Raw genomic sequence first — 17,798 nt, 5'->3', positions numbered from 1 at the left:
GTACCCACTGATAGGAATGGATTGAAACTTCACACAAATTTTAACTGTGTTGATCTGACTTACGACAAATAGGACCTGTAACTATGTTTTTCTTTTTTCACAAAGTTATGCCCCATTTTCAACTTTCAATATTTTGATTTATAGGGAAAGTTCTTTGACTCACATTTATATTTATTTCTATGCCTTCATTATCTCAACATTTTTAGTGACAAGGCTTTTGAGTAGTCGATGGCTCATGTTTCAGTAACTGTAACATATTGGTGGTTAAATTTTTAATTTGCCCGATTATCTTCTTCTTCTTCTTGGCGTTCACCGCCTACACAATCACCCCTGATCCAGCAATGAAGGATGCCGTCTTCTTCAGGTCCTCCATCTTGCCGTGCACTTTGGTTTTCATTGGGGTGCTGTTTGGCCACACACTTTTCCTTTGGTTCTTCAGATGTGGACATCTTTGCAGAATGTGCTCAGCAGTTTGCTTTTCCAGGCCACAGGGGCACATCGGAGAAGGAGACAATTTAAGCTTTGTACACATGTGGGCATTTAACCTGTTATGTCCTGTGCGAAGCCTAAAGATGATGACTTGTTCCCATCTGTTTAGTAGGTGGTAGTTATCCTTGGTTGGCCTTAGCTTTGTCAGTGCTTTGATCATTGTCACCTTCTCCTCGTGAGTAATGACATTTTGTGGCTGGTTATTTGTAGCTCCAAGCTTGGCTAATCTGTCTGCATTCTCATTTCCAGGTACACCACAGTGTGCAGGTATCCATTGTAAGGACGCAACTCTGGATTTGCATAGGCTGAACAGTGCCCTAGAGATGGATGTTTGTTTGGAATTTTCCAGTGCTTGGAGAACTGACAGAGCATCCGTGAAGATAACCACGTTGAGACAGCTCTCTGGAGACTCCTCAATGAGTTTAATAGCTTGTTTGATGGCCTCAACCTCTGCTCTATAGTTGGTACAGTGCCTTCCGGTTGGAATACTATTTGTCTCTGATCTTCCCGAGGTATGCAGTATGAAGATGCCAGCTCCTCCGTCTTTTATTGCAGCTGAGGCTGAGCCGTCTGTGTACACCTGTGTCCATGTATCTAACGGGTATGTGTCTTGGATCATGGCCTTTGTAAAGGATAGCTTGGCCGTTTCATCTGAAGTACCAGGGGGAACCAGGAACATTGGTATGAATAGTCAGGTTGGACTGGTCATGTTTCCACGGTTCTGGTATATCTTGAACAGTGAAAGGAGTAGTGGGCTGTCCAAGATACTCTGCAAAGGTTTTGTTCAGCTTTATGGCTTCGTGTACAAAGCTGCCTCTTTTTAAACGATTTTTGTAAGCCCTTCAAGTTTTACTTTCATGGGATGATCTGGCAGGTATTGGTATTTGCTGGTTTGTACAAGGGATTTAGACTCTTCTCTTGGCAAGTGGAGGGATGGCAGTAACATCTTCCATGGCCTTAGGGGGTGTTGATTTCAGGGCTTCGTTGATGATTCTGAGAGCCTGATTTTACACCTTGTTTAACCTCTGCTGATTTGTCTTGGCCGCTGTTATCCAAGCTGAGGAGACATACTCTGGGATTGGTCTGATCGTCCCAAGGTATACTGTTTTGAGTATGTTTTCGTGTGCTCCCCAGTTTGTACCAGCAAGTTTCCGTAGAATAGGAAGCTTTTTTGTGTCTTGCTTTCTGCATTGGTTAGATGTGCCTTCCATGTTAGGCGCCTGTCAAACGTTACTCCTAGATATGTTGCTTCCTTCACTTCTGCAAGTGGGATTTCACAAATCCTAACATAGCCAGCATCTGCCTCCTTTGGTGACAGTGAAAACAGGGTTGTGCAGGACTTCTCAGTGTCGACCTGAACACACCATTCTTCTGCCCAGGCTGTAAGCCTGTCTGTCTGCGGCTTCTTGCATCCTGTACTTAGCAGTTGTTGCATATTCCTCTGAGCACCAAAGCACCAAATGATCCGCGTAGAGGGCAGCTTTGACTCCTCTTGGAAGTTCAGCCACCAGATCGTTGATGAAGAGAAGAAAGAGAGTAGGAGAGAGTACTCCTCCTTGGGGAACTCCATGTCTCTGCAGAAACTTATGACTAGAGGTTCCATCAAGGTTCACTCTAGCCCTTCGGTTGAAGAGATAGGACTTTATCCATCTGTACATGGTGCCTACAACACCATTCCTCTGTAGTTTCACAAGGAGACTACCCACACCTACCTTGTCAAATGCTCTCTGAAGGTCTACCCATGTCACTAGAGTAACATTTTTTGCCTGAAAGGCATTTTCGATTTCTTGTGCAAGGTATGTTGTTTGATCCTCTGTTGACCGGAATGGCCTGAAGCCAGCCCGTTGGTCGGCCAAGATTATCATAATAGCATTTTACTGTTGTCGACGTATATTTGATTGCGGAGGAATATTGGCTATGACGTAGTTTTCTTATCAAAGCATATTTTAGAATATAAGTATGTCATTTTCATTTTGTGCTTACGAACCATATATATCAGTTTAAAATATAGTCGCTAGTATACGTATGAGTTTTCAAATTGGTCGCACTTATGCTACTTTTTCATCTAGTGTTCGCTCGGTGAAAGATATTTTGATATTACACTGAAACAAACATATATTTTCAAAGTAAAACTCTTGTTACATATCACAGTTAAAAACATATGGACAAAAATTTTCCGTGAATTACAGATTATGTACTAAAACATGTTCACACAATGTTTCCTTGCTGTAAGTGTAATGTAAAATAACTTTTTTAATTCGTGTCGAAAACTAACTTTCTATGAGTGTTACAATTCGTTCCTGCAAATTAAGTATTGTATTCGAAAATCATCTTTATTCCGATTTATAGACGATAACATATGTCTTATCACATAGAATAGATTCTTTTCAGATAACAGCTGTGCATTGTTTTCCATGTGTATGTTTACATTTCAATAATCGTTCAAAGAAAAGGCTTTGTCTTATTTGGCATATCAATAACATGCTTTGAGAATAAATATGACTGCGAGTAGTGATATCGTGTTCTCTTTATTTGATCTATTTAAAATTGTGTGAAACAATCTCGTGGTTCATATGACGTAGTCAAAAACATACTTGAAGGAGAGTTGCTCTGTCAAATAAAGTATATAAAAAGCAATACAACTAAATTACATTGCACTTGAGTACCGGTTCAGATGTAATATGATTGGTTAAGCGGATCATATTTAATCTCTAAACTACTAAATTGAATTTGTTTCGGTCTGTGGTGTGCATTATTAAATTCTCAAAGTTGGAGAATTTAGCTATGACCTTAATAACAATTCTAAGATGTACAAAGAGGTCGGCTATGCAGAACTTGCTTGTTTTGACGGGTGTAGCGCTAATACTACTAACATTTATGAACGGTAAGGGAATTTTGTTTTTGCGTCTAGATAATAAATATCACTGCTTTCCATTGTTTATAAACATTGCTTACTCGACAAAATGACGAATTTCAGATTTTCTATTTCTATAAATGTTTTGAAAATATTAAACATAGCATGAACATTCTGCTTGCGTTTTCTCTAACTTCCGTTTTTAAAATAAGTGAAAATTGAATTTCTATCTATATATAGATTAATTCAAATAATGCATGACTTGACCGTTACAGATAGCTTGTTTTTATTTGCCACCGCTTCCCGTTAGAAAATTTCTCCTAACAATTTTATTTAAGCTTTTACTCCACCATGAAGTTCTTCTGCCTCTTCCGAGCAAACAGTCCAAGAGGAACATTTTAGTTCTGAAAATTCGAATGAAGATTCAACGGGGTTCCCATATAGGAAACGCACAGCGACATGTGCTGTTTATGGGTCAGATGACATTATTTTGAATAAATCTAAGGATACACGTTAAACAGAAGGTTCGAACGTGCATCTGTGTCTGCAGATATCTTGACATACAAGTCATTGAGTAGTATCTACATTACGAACGGGAATATGTCATGAAATGATTGATTCAAAATTAGTGAATTTTAACTTGTAAATTGCTTAGCAAGATATTGTTACATGCAAGGGTGGCTGTCGTTTCTTGATGTGGCCTTAAATGAATAACATGGTAGCTTGTATCAGGACGTGGCCATGAGTAAAATCGTAGTAGCGTGTGAAGGGCTTCGCTGATTATTATTGACTCTTATTATATGGAATGAATGGCTGCAGTTTGATCCGCGTAATCTGTAGCAGAATGGTTTCGTGATCTGTGATTTGCAAGACTCAGATATCAACTGTATACCATTCTAAAGACCTTTTATTATTATTATTATTATTATTATTATTATTATTATTATTATATCACACTTATATAGCACTCTTTTCATACAAAATATGTACGTTCAAAAGTGTTTTACAAAAACATAAAGAACACATACATTCAGATACATACATGAAAATATATTGGTAAAATATTAAAATGAATAGTAATTAAAACAAGATCACCCATAAATTATGTTCAAAGTTAAATTACATTACGAGACCAGTCCCTTTCTCAACACGAAACAAACCTTTCGTGGTTTTTTGTTTAACGCCATTTTCAACAGTATTTCAGATTTTGTTATTTATTTATAACATATGAGAAAGTGAGCTTGAATCTCTGATGCATGCTGGGAGGGCATTCCAAAGCTTTGGAGCTGCATGCTTGAAACTTCTGTCACCATACTTTACTGTTCGACTCCTCGGTACAACCAAAGACACCGAGGCATTTGCCGACCTTATGTCTCTACGAGGCTTGTACATGTCCAGCATATCGACAATGTACTTTGGAAATTCAATTTGCATGGCTTTTTTATGTAAGTGTCAAGATTTTGAACTCAAAGCGTACTGAACCGGAAGCCAATGCAACTCCTTCAAGACCGGCGTGATGTGTTCGTATCTTGGAGTCCTGGTTATGATGCGGGCCGCTGTGTTTTGTACACATTGAAGTTTCTGCAGTGAGTCTTTGGAAATTCCATTCAGCAGCGAGTTACAGTAATCTGCTTTCGATGGAAACAGAAGGTTCACAAGAGACATTGTAGCATCAGCTGTGATGTATTGCCTGATGTGGCCAATTTGCCGAAGTTGTGCGTAACTAACTCTACAGAGAGTGTTAACATGCTGTGTCATGACCATGTTTGAATCCATTCTAGCACCGAGATTCTTCACACAAATTGATGGTTTAATCTGAGAGGGTCCTACTTTCACGCAGATATCTTCGGGTATTTTTGTGTGATTTGTGTGAAACAAAATGACCTCAGTTTTGTCAGTATTGAGCTTCAGCATGTTCTGATGCATCCAAGAGACTATGTCGTTGAGACAGATTTCAGTCCAAGATAGGGCTTCGTGTTGGTGGGAAATATTTTTTGACTTAAACGATAAGTATAGTTGTGAGTCATCGGCATAAAAGTGATGATTCAGTCCATGGCTTCTGCAGATTGAACCAACGGGTTTTGTGTACATGATGTAGTTTTTCGGTCCTAGGACAGATCCTTGTGGTACACTGTATTTCATATGGACTGGAACATATAGTTCGCCATTTACTGAGACTGTTTGGTAGCGGTCATTCAGATAAGAAGTCATCCACTGTAGTGGTTTGCCAATGATCTTGAAGTCCTTTTCCAAGCGTTTAAGCAACGTTTCATGGTCGATAGTATCAAACGCAGATGACAAGTCAAGCGTTACCAAGATTGTGATCTCGTTTTGATCCAGGGATAGAAGAATGTCATTTTGAACTTTGAAAAGTGCAGTTTCTGTCGAGTGATGCTTTCTATATGCAGACTGATGCTGTTCATGTAGGTTCTTCGAAGTCAGGTGGGACTCAATGCGTTTATCCACTACTTTTTCCAGTACTTTTGAGACAAAAGGTAGGTTTGAAACAGGCCTGTTGTGCTTTAGTTCATTGGAATCAAGGCCTGTTTTTTTTTCAATTTATTGCAAATTAAGAGAAAATACCCTTTTCGGTAGGAGAGTAATTTCCATAATGTTTATTAAACTTCTTTGAGAAATAACAGAGAGGATGATTAATCCCAGAGTTGTCTCCTTGTTGCAAAACCCCACCTGCACCAGTGTTATTAGCGTCTACTGCTAACTAAAAATGGATTTTCAAAATCTGGTGCCAATAGAACTGCTTCACTTTTGATTTTGGTTTTCAGTTTCTCAATCGAAAAACACTAAAACGTATGGGACTGATCATAATGCAAGTATCACGTGGCTAAGACACGTGATAAAAACGCTTATATTGCATAAAAAGATATCAAGAAATACCTACTTTAACTTTAATTTTACCAAATAGCTCCCACGTAGGACTTAGAAGCATATAACACAGCTTAAAATCATCCGCATTTCAAAACTTATACCTGGCATGAAAATGGCATTAACTATGCCGGAAATGGCACTATTTCTGATTTAGACTACATCCGAGTGGACCACGAAGGCACATCCGGCGAATTACTGCCTTCGTAACATCAATATTTAAAATAAATAAAACATAATAAGACCTATCCCTAATGGTGGTGAATACCCCCAGACATCAGCTTATTGTCAGAGGAACAGGTGTATTGAAAATATGATACATTACATTTGTATATTGTACAGGGAGAAAATGCACAAAGATACACAAATCATATTGTGCAAAACTGTATAAAATCTCCTAATTCTATTGCTTTACCTTAAAAATAAGAAAGTGGATCATAGGTCAAAATCAAGGTCTCTGAAAGTCAGTTCAAAACTGTACAAGTGGTCCGAATTCTATGGTATCTACATTAAAAAGGCAGAAAGTAGGTCAGTAGGTCAATGTCATTGTCAAGGGACCATGTAATCATTAAGGGTCATCAACTAGTTATACTTAACAGCCTATTGAATATGTTAGAAAGTTATAGAATTTTTTTGCCAACTCTATTCATATTTGAAACAAATAAAGGGCCATAATTTCATGAAAAAAAAATCATTCAAATGGAACTTGCAGTACCAATGATAATGGAAATCTGGCCAATAATTGCTGAGAAATAGCGCATGCACAACTGCACTTGTTACCGATGATAATAATAACAAGGTCTAATAAAAGTCTGGCATACAATGACTGAGAAATAGTGCGGACAGATTTTTTTCCATATACATATGAAGAAAATATCAATAAAGGGTCATAACTATGTGAAAAACCGTTTAAATGGAACGTGCTTTGCACATGCACAATTTGACTTAGTACCAATGATGATTACAAGGTTTGACTGAATTCTGGCAAATAATTGCTGAGAAATAGCGCGGACAAATTTTTCCCACATACTTATAAAGAAAAATTAATAAAAGGCCATAGCTAAGTGAAAAATCATCCAAATGGAACCCGCTTTGCACATGCACAACTAGGCATGATAATAATTACAAGGTTTGATGGAAATCTGGCAAATTATTGTTGAGAATTAGCCCGGACAAATTCCGTCTACAGACGGACAGACGGAATCCAGTATATCCCCCAGGTATTAGTATCTGGGGGTATAATAAAGTGAACATAATTTTTCCCACTTATTTTATTCCACATCACTAACGGCGTAAGTAGAATCGTGGAAATGCTAGGTTTGGGTTGATTTTTCCGTGGGAGGAAATGTCACCTTCTGTAAGGCCAGTCTGTTTTTTTTTTTTCGTGGTCATTTGGTTTTCTTTAAGAATTGAAATTAAATACTATAAAACCCAATTTGCGGCAGATCCCTGTAATGGGGCAAGTAAATAGAGCGGATATCCTGCTCATACGTACAATGGATACTGTAGTGATCGATATGCTCTAAAAAGGATTTCACAATCGAATTTATATCTCAAAAAATGCAACAATATATATATATATATATATATATATATATATATATATATATATATATATATATATATATATATATATATATATATATATATATATAGCATGTATGTGTGTGTATGTGTGTGGATTGTTTAGCCAATACGACATCATAGATGTTTACACCAAATTATAGGCCAAAAGATGTATATTGGCACCCACACTGCCAAACTGGTTGCATAAAATTATGAGAACAAATATGCATCATTTCCCTGAGATGCTATGGAGCTTCTCAACATCGAGGACTGTCATCATCGGTAACGGGTCGCCAACAAGGCCAAACGGGTGACTGCCAATTTGTGGAAATTGTAACCCCCGCGTGAAGATATTGCCTGCATTTTCTATCCAAAGCGTTTTCCAGATCTGTCTTTTGCGAAGTCTTTCGTCTGCTCTGTCAGACACAACGAAATAGTAAAATCGTAGCGTGCATTTCCACTACTTTCCATGAACAGGCTCAATCAAACCGAGCCTGCAACATATTCATTTTTGTCGTGTTGAGCGACCTTCCACTTTTTCTATTTTAGAAGGACTGAATTCCAAAAAAAAAGAAAAAAACGTCGTGTCTATTCTTCTTTTGATAAAAGTTAAACGTCGATTATAATAAGATAACAGATGTTATCTTAAGAAACAGAACACGTCTAAATGAATTAAGAGTTTTTGTTTTGTCTTCTTTTATTGGACTTGTCATCACGAATTGGCTTAGCAATTATTAATCTATTTAAAGACGAATGACGAATTACCAGCTTAAACAGATGTCGACAAAATTGACAATGGCTTAGAGCAAGCATAAAAAATGTCTAGATCATTTTATGAATTCTTTGATAAATATTAAGATGTTGACATCAGACATTACGGAATAGTGATTATTTTCAAAAGAATAAGAGACGCCGAGGTAACTGTAGACAATATGTTTTATATAACCGACAACTGAGATATAGTTCCAGTGATGACCTTTTCTATTTACATGTAGATACTTATCTATGAAAAAGTAAACAGGAATGCACAACTTACCTTTTTTGGACAATGTTTGAAATAATTTTATTTATATTTAAGATTTATGGTTCTCATGCTTTTCGGCTAATTTGACTTTTATCTATAATTATATTACATGATACTATCTATTTTTATATTAATTTAATTAATTAATTAATTATATTATATTATTATTATATTATAAATTTTCTCTTTTGTAAATTGGAAGTTATTGTCTTAAATTAAAAATGTCAAAAACTATCCAATTGTATCTGGTTTCCAGAGACCCGTAATCTAATCAGCAGCCTTCGATAACATTGTGCATTAACTGTAGCTATTTGCTCTTTTAAAACTGCTCTTTTAAAAGTGTATTCATAAAATCAAACACTTACTGTATGATAATATTGAATATCCAAGTCTGTGGACCTGACGAAGGTGATCTTACAGGAACACGTAAATATATAATGCATTAGCTGAGTAAGTATGACCCTAAGGCCTAAAAAATCTTTGTTTCCGGTAACATGCTAAAAAAAATTAGGGTAGGCAGGTCGGAATTTCTTTTTGGAATATTTTTTTATTAAGTGAGACTTTTCGAAAATTATTTTTGTGTCAAAAATGAATACAGATATGGAGGTAATGTCTTTAGAGCATCAGTAAGTTTATTTCTAACATCACTGACAATGTTTAAAGCATAAAAAGTGCAGTTTTGCAACTTTTTGTTAAAAAGTTAAAAGAAATATTCTCCAAGGCCATAGAAACATTTAGGTCGGGCCAAAAAGTTACTATCCTACAACAAAATATACTTCCAAAAGCATCCAAAGTAGACATCGTCGGTAAATGTCTAAAAAGTTTTAAAAACCGCTGAACCCGAACAAACAATATTTAGACGTCGTAATACCTGCTGCAACAGAAAATGCTAACTAAAATTTTTTTACCATTTTTTTTTCATTTTCAGTGAGAAATGCAGTTGATCTGTTACACCAGAATTGTAGTCGTTACTACAATGATAGATCACAGGACAAAAGATTAACCAGGAACCAGGTAGAGAAGCGATTGGCAACCATTTTAAGAAGTTTAAGTCGATATGGAGTAAACTGCAAAATTGTACATCAATTTGGTTCATATTTTATTGCAACTTATGGTGATAATACATATATAAATGTATGAGCGTTTTTATGTCAAAACCTTTTAAGAATGGATAAGGTTTTCCCAGTTATACATGCTAGATTTATCATATGAAGTATAATTTAATATAAGTAAGTAATTACGTAAGTTAATCATTAAATAATCAATTTATTTTTTTAGGGTAATCTGTCAGAGAACTTATTCAAATATAATAAGTAAAAGTAAATCATTAAACATATTCAACATATTCAAATAAAATAAGTACACAATAAAAACTATATATCAGTATCTAAAATGTAAACAAATTGATCTACATTTACATCTACATATCTTATATGATGTAATCAATTTATGTTATACAGTAAGATTTTAAATATAGCTTTTTTAAAGTCATGGTCCAAGGCATCCAACCAGTTCATGAAATGCATACAACTTCATCACATCTAATGGTAACAATTGCTTGTTACTTAAAATACTAAAAGTAGTAGAAAAACAAACTAGTAACTTTTAAGAATAACAAAGTTTATTTTGAAAAGCATGATCGAAGATTCTAGAATTTTCTTGTATCACTAAGAGTAAAAAGAAGATTCTGGAAACCGTAGAAAAAACAGACTTTAAAATAACATTAACATCCTGTTTATCAGCATTTATGATGGAACCTCCTGGAAACCAATAAATATAAATAACTTGTTGACATACCTGATGTGTTAAAACTAGGACAGGCTTCACAGTTTACAGTAAGTCGTCAATATTAATAAAAAAAATTGTGAATTAAGACGAAGTGGAGTGTGAACACCTAGGACGATCAATCATCTTAACACAATATGATCATATTATGTGCGGAGGGAAAAGTTGCGAAAAACGGTGATAAGTTCTGATTTATTATGCCACAGTTATACGGTAGGGATGTAGATTTGACTTTGTCTGTTCCCCCGTCCGTGTGTCCGCCAAGGATAATTTGTGTTACACCTATCGCACAAAGTATTGAACGACCTAGCTTGAATCTTTATGGAATTATATAGGAATGTGTTTCAACATTTGGAGTTGCACACCCGAGAATTTAGCACATCTTAGCACAAAGTGCTCAATGAGAGCTATTGTGGTAACAATGTGTCCGTCTTATTCCGTCGTCGTCTATTGTTCATAATTTCACTATTACCACTCTAGATGCTACACTTTTAGCCAAATCGTACTAATAAATCTTAGTCAGAATGTTTGTGCAAAAACCTTTGGCAGATTTTGAAACCGGGCCATCTTAGCTCAAACACTAGTTGACTGAGTCTTAATTCCATTTTTGTAGTGGCTATTAGGTCTGGTCAGAATGTTTGTCTTTATAAATTCTACATCAAACTTGAAGCTGTATTTTCTGTATTAATGTCACTAGGTGAAGGTATAGAAAAACATTATTAACGGACTAGAGGCCACAGTTTATATTCTTTATCTTTATGAAACGTGGTTGGAATGTTTTACTATATGATATCTAGATCTAGTTTGAAACTGGATTTTTTGGGGTAAAAAATTGGGCAACAAGGTTTTATCAAAGAACAAGGGCTCCGACAAGCAGGGCAATATATGCCCGAAGAGTTATATCAGAGGGCAGAATGACACTCTAAAAAAAGCAAAATTTTTTTTTTGTGAGAGGCGTGAGGGGAGGGTGGGTGAGCAGGGTGTGAGTGCGCAGTGGTGGTGATACGATACTAAAAGGCAAGAAACTAAATAAAAATTGCGGGGGAAGGGGTGGTTGTAAATGTAGATTATTGCAACCATCACATCGTCTTATCATCACCTGCCTATATTCTAAGTTTCAAGTCAATACCTTTAATAGTATTTACGTTATGCTCGGGACACAAAATATGATTGAAAAATTGACCTTGACCTTTGACCTACCACCCTGGTTTATGAACTCTGAATATCATCTCATCACCACCTACCTACATTCATTTTCAAGATTGAAGTCAATATCTTGAATGGTTAATAATTTATGCTTTGGACACTAAATATGACAGGCAAATGTGATATTTCAGCTCAATTTGTGACATTGACCTTCAAGCCTACAGACCAAGTTTATATATTCTCTGCACAGCGTCTCATTTCTTCCAACCTACATCTTAAGTTTGAAGTCAAAACCTTGACTGGTTAATACGTTATGCCTGGACAAGAAATATGAAAAACAGATTTGAACTTTGAGCTCAATTTGTGACCGTTACCTTTGACCTACAGACCCGATGCATGTGCTCTGCACATTGTCTTATGGCCACATGCCTACATGCCAAGTTTGAAGTCAATACCTTGCATGGTTATTTTGTTATGCTCCAGACGCGAATTATGACGGACGGACAGACGAACGCGCCATCACATAAAGGGCGTATAAATTGGTTAGCACTCTAACAAAAATGTTTTCTACTGGATCTTATGAAACCGGGTCAAATTGTTTCCCTTTATCAAATGTACGTTGACATTGAAACTGGGTCAATAACTACGGCACTAAGCCAAATAATAGAAACGTCTTGTTATTGCTTGTAACTATTGACCTGGCACTCCTAAATCTTTTAAGCGTTTTCGATTTTTTTCGCAAAATATTTATATTTATAAAAATATCTATATTAATTAAATTAATATATTTCCGTTAGTATTACTTAAATGATTTCATTTTTTTTTTCGTTTACTGACGCAATGTGTGAGAATTGTCTTTCGAATGAATGTCGAACACTTGTCAAGTCAGCATTGTCCTGAAGATAATTGGAAACGTTGGTAACGAGTACTGTGTCTAGCATCTAAGACATTGTAATGACTTTAGTCGACAATTTCACAACGGATTACTGACATGTACGTAGAAAATGAATACTAATGTATTTTTTTCTCAATCAGCCCGAGACAGGCAGATAAACTTTTCCTCCATACAGCTATCAACACATGTGAGATTATTTTAATTATTATAAGACATGTATATCATTTATTGGTTTTTCAATAGTTATATCACTCTTTAGGTTCGGACACCTTGCATTAATTTATCGAAATATACGGAATATTCATGAGTGCCAGGTCAATACTTGCGGACATAAACACTCTAAAGACTATTTATTTTGCCTGATCTGTATGAAATATAGCCTGGTTGGCCTAGTAGTAGAGCGTCCGCTTCGAGTGCGGGAGGTCGTGGGTTCAATCCCCGGCCGCGTCATACCAAAGACGTGAAAAATTGTACCAGTAGCACCCTTGTTTGGCGCTCAGCATTAAAAATGGGAAACTGGCCTCTTCTCTCATACCATCGTGGCGATGGATTCAATCAGGAATGAAGTGTCGAGAGTGATTAATATAAATTGCAAAACTTCCTTCACAATCGACCCAAAATAAATTATGTATAATCTAAACATAGTCAAAAGGTTTGTTATAATCATGTCTAGGTAAAGTTTGAGCGTTGAAAGCTAGGTCGGTAAGTTAAATCATTAAAAACATACTTTACACTCTAGATGTCATATTTTCAACATGAAGCTTAGTCAGAACATTTCTCTTTATAAATTGTAGAACAAATTAAGGATAGGGTTATCTGAGATATAAAACTAGGTCTCTACGACATGTCATAGAAAAACAGTCTAGGCCTATTTTCTACCTGATCTACATGGCAACTGGTCAGAAAATTGGTCTTTTTTAGAACATCTGTGGGTCATTTTATGATATCTTGGATCAATAACTAAGTTATTAGGTTAATTTGCATGAAAACATTCTTAGCATTGTAGAGGCAATATTTTCTAATATTTTTTTTATAAATTTAGATATAATATTTGTCTTCATTAAGTCTAAATCAATTTAGATATAACGTTATATGGGATTGAAAACTAGGTCAGTATGTCAAAACATGAAAAACCTGTTTCAACCAGTTTCAAACTCGTTCGACATTTTGTTAGACAAACATTCTGACGAAGTCGCAATACGATTGGGCCAGAATTTTGGTTTCTGGGGTGTTCAAAGCGAAATTGTTTAGGTCAGGCTACGACGACGGATGACGGACACAAGTCGAGCACACTAGGTAACCTTGACCTCTTTGTCTCAGATACACAACTTCTAATGTAAAAGAACATTTTTGTAAAGTGTAATGACGGTAGGTCAAGTACCTTTGACATAAATTTTCTCTGACGAACGGACGGAAGGACATACAAAGTCAAATTAATATTTCACATCGCAAAGTGGTGGCATAGTTAGCCGCACCTCACCACCATTTTGGGCATGTTTTCTTCCTACCGCACAAAATATGATTTAATTATATTGAGATGGTTCCCGCGGACTTTATGTCGAGTTAGGTTCGTCTTAATTTGCAAATGTCTAATAAAAGAAAATGAAGCATAATGGCGAATAAAATGTACATACCAACTTATTTTTAGTTCAACATATTGGTTTTTTGTACATATTGTACAAGTAAAGGTATAAAAAATCCTCAATTCTGTAATTTATTTGCTAGAATTTATTTCTCCAATTCCGAAAGCGTTTATTTGTCATATTCCAGTAATTACCACTCGTTCCACATCAGTTCCGATCTAGGGTGATCGCTTTTGTGGTGGCCAGATCTTAGATGAACCATTCTTCTTTTAATCTCGGTGAACTGTAAAATAGCCGACATAACTTTGTTGCTAATTGATTCGACTCCAAAATATATTTCAGTTACTGTTTTTTATTTTTTCAGCATTATCTTTACACAATATTCAGCATTATCTTTACACAGTATACGAATTTCGGTCGGCTTTTCCTTTCGAAATACAGTGTCCATTCAATGTATTACAGAGGTCAGGTGCTGCATATTCAATTGCATCTATTAAAACATTAATACAATAATTAAAGACGAGTCTGGTATCATTTTTCTTGGCAATGTTCTGTGGCAATGTTATGACATAAAACTGTCCGACGGGTCTTCTAACAGAACTTATTTTGTTAACAACCTATTTATATTTACGGGTTTATTTCAGAATACAGGCTCCGAGAAACATTCTACAGTTGTTGATAGATTTATAGAGAGGAAACAACATTTAAAAGATAAATGCAGCAATATATCTCTTGATACATTGGCATCAGAAGTAGCAGTAAAACAACACCTGATAATTGACGATAAATTTAAATTAGTTTATTGTACAATTGAAAAGAACGGATGTACATTTTGGAAAAGAGTGTTCCAGATATTAAATGGTTTTACAAACGTGACGGACCCTTTTAAAACACGCGGGATGGCTGCATTTGGAGGTTACAAAACGGCTGAAAAGATACCCTTTTACGAATTAAGTAACATCCTATCATATTCTACAAAATTCATCTTTGTACGAGAACCTTACGAACGTCTTCTATCAGGATACGTTGACAAATTATTTTTACCCTACGCGCCATATTGGTTTGAATTAGGAAGATTTATAGTAAAGAGCTTTAGACAAAATGGCGGGTCGTCTGCTTCGAGTTGTGGTGATGACGTCACGTTCGAAGAATTTGTCCGGTACTACCTTAACTCTCTCAAAACCAATACTAGAAGGGACGTCCACTTTTCTCACAATTACGAACATTGTAGACCATGTGAAATTGACTATGACTACATAGCCAAACTGGAAAATTTCAAAGAGGACACTTTGTTTATACTGAAAGAAATGGGGCTTGACAACATTATTCAAATAAAGAATTTTGAGAAAGAAACTGAACGTGATGCCATAATTGATGCAATTGATTGGGGCTTTGATGTTTATGACAGAGTCGACAAATGCATAACGAAATATAAGACACTGCTAAAGATTTACAAAAGGTTGCAAATAAGAGGAATAATCAGTAAAGATGTTCCGTTTCCTTTTTCAAATAAGACAGTAGAGACAGTTCATATTGATGAATACAAAGATTCCTTACTCAATGCACATGCGCAGTCCGGGACACGAGAAAAGAGAAAGTTAAACAGAAAAGAAGCATTTCTCGAGGCGTACTCTACACTACCATATGAACTGCGTACGGAATTACAAAAAGAGTTGAGTGCAGATGCAGAACTGTTTGGCTATGACACATATCCTGAAAATCTCAAAGTCGCAGAATCATATGCACCGAAATTCCGGTACTTCGACGTAAACGAAAGGTCTTAACAAAAACGATGGAGTATGACGGAATACAAGAGACAAATACAACTCGTCGCCTTATTCTTACAGAGCCATTTTTGTTATTTTGAGAAGAATACCAACAAAATTTCAATTGCAGCGATTTCGGACGAAATGAATTGAAGGTGCTCACAAATTGTCTTAATATTTTAGATATTGAATAGTTTTGTGGCGATTCCTGTGGTCACTAAATAACTAGTAAAACGGCTTATGATGTCGCAATATCGGATGACTTTCAGGTTGTTTTGTTTTCATATAAACTAGTCCATAAAAGGTATAAACGAAAAAAAGGTGTTTTTGATTTTCTATTTAAGAAATAATAAGTTCCCAAATGTGGTTTATCGTAGAATAACCCGAGTTTTGAGTTCTTATGCGTAAGAATATATCACGAAAGCCGTAGGCGAAAAACTCGGGTTATTCTACGATAAATCACACTAGGATTTCTCTGTTCATTTATATGGGCTGTAGGACCAAGAATATGGTTTATTAAGTTCTTAAGTTTGAAGGTGAGGGTCAAATAAGGGTCAAGATTATTCATATCTAGATTAGTTTGTAGGTCTTGCCACGAGGATATTTGAGTGAGAGGATCTTCAATGTTGGTTGTAGGCAACCTGGTAGGTACGGATGAACATACCGAGCAATGGACAGTTCTGTAGATTTATGTACCGGGGACGTAGCAAAATGTCTTTTTTTTTGACGATCAATTAAGGATCGTATGCATAGAAGCTTAAAACATTAAAGCTTTTAATTCAGAAAATATGTGTCTTTGTCAGAGATTATTTATGTTAAGGGCTTCAGTGATATTTGATTATCCTCAATTCTATTACAAAAACACAGTCCATTTTAAGGAAACAAACACATCTAACAAATAAACTGCAATATGAAAAGCCTCCCTTATGAAAGCAATGTACATTCAAGATTATTTTTCAGTTCCTTATTGCTGTGACAGAGATCTACGCCTCTAGGTTTTCTCGTTTCTGTAGCTTCTCTAGATAATCGATTGCTGTATATGTCATCTGTCTTAGCGCTAGAAGAATAGGGATAGACGTTGCCGGTTTTAAATAAATCCGACCTTCCCCGTAGTTGACTACTGGAAATATATTGTCCAATGGAACCTTTAACAAGTACGCTGCTTTATTGACAGCATGTTTTACTTTAACACTTCTTAAGATATTGGCGTTGTCACTTTTAACCTCGCTGCATATTTCGTCACATTTTAATACTTGTATGAAATCCAGGAATGTTTTGTCAATTTTTGTTTGTTTGTTTGTTTTTTCGCGGATGTGTGGGGGCGGAAGATCTTGTGCCGTTTCTAAACAGTATTTCATTTAAGTTGGACAGTCAGTTTCCTGGATTTCCTACAAGTATTAACATTATCTCCACAAGTATCTGCTACGCTCACTAGGTTCACAAATTCCTTACAGGTCGTATGAAATCCAGGAAACTGACTGCACAACTTAAATGAAATACGGTTTAAAAATGGCATAAGATCTTCCGCCCCCGCCCCCCCCCCCCCGCCCCCCCCCCTCCACACACACACACACACACACACACACCGATAAAAAACAACAACAAACAAACAAACATTGCACTGTTCAGTGAAGTACATGTAGTTTTGACATACTGTCTAAAAACATAAACATGTTAACATTTATTTTATATGATTAATAATTAACTCGAGAAATATTTAATGTTTGTTAATTTTGTCATTATTATTTCTGTTACTGAGTCTGTTTCACGAAGCATACGTCTGACAAAGCTTAAACGAAAAGAGAAT

General features: G+C 35.9%; 2 protein-coding genes across 2 annotated transcripts; one reads left to right on the top strand and one right to left on the bottom strand.

Moving 5' to 3' along the window:
- Nucleotides 1-316: 316 nt before the first annotated feature.
- Nucleotides 317-1,168, bottom strand: LOC123555751 (uncharacterized). The gene has a single exon (XM_045346342.1). It carries the CDS (start codon nt 1,166-1,168, stop codon nt 317-319), a length of 852 nt encoding a protein of 283 aa, XP_045202277.1.
- Nucleotides 1,169-2,986: 1,818 nt separating this feature from the next.
- LOC123553986 (carbohydrate sulfotransferase 14-like) lies at nt 2,987-16,328 on the top strand. Its single transcript, XM_045343792.2, has 3 exons — nt 2,987-3,373; nt 9,745-9,830; nt 14,870-16,328. The coding sequence occupies exons 1-3, from the start codon at nt 3,274-3,276 to the stop codon at nt 16,007-16,009; spliced, it is 1,326 nt and encodes a 441-aa protein (XP_045199727.2). The 5' UTR covers nt 2,987-3,273; the 3' UTR covers nt 16,010-16,328.
- Nucleotides 16,329-17,798: the final 1,470 nt, after the last annotated feature.

Source organism: Mercenaria mercenaria, chromosome 7 (genome assembly GCF_021730395.1).
Source record: "Mercenaria mercenaria strain notata chromosome 7, MADL_Memer_1, whole genome shotgun sequence".
Taxonomy (NCBI): Eukaryota; Metazoa; Mollusca; class Bivalvia; order Venerida; family Veneridae; genus Mercenaria; species Mercenaria mercenaria.
Note: the sequence above shows the minus strand (reverse complement) of the source record. Positions and strands in the feature narration are given on the sequence as shown.

Bases quoted from the DNA above. Each gene is read 5' to 3' on its own strand.
- LOC123555751 (XM_045346342.1), bottom strand. From the start codon at position 1,168: ATGTTCCTGGTTCCCCCTGGTACTTCAGATGAAACGGCCAAGCTATCC.
- LOC123553986 (XM_045343792.2), top strand. From the start codon at position 3,274: ATGACCTTAATAACAATTCTAAGATGTACAAAGAGGTCGGCTATGCAG. The intron at 3,374-9,744 runs GTAAGGGAATTT...TTTCATTTTCAG, and splicing joins ACTACTAACATTTATGAACG to TGAGAAATGCAGTTGATCTG. The intron at 9,831-14,869 runs GTAGAGAAGCGA...GGTTTATTTCAG, and splicing joins AAAGATTAACCAGGAACCAG to AATACAGGCTCCGAGAAACA.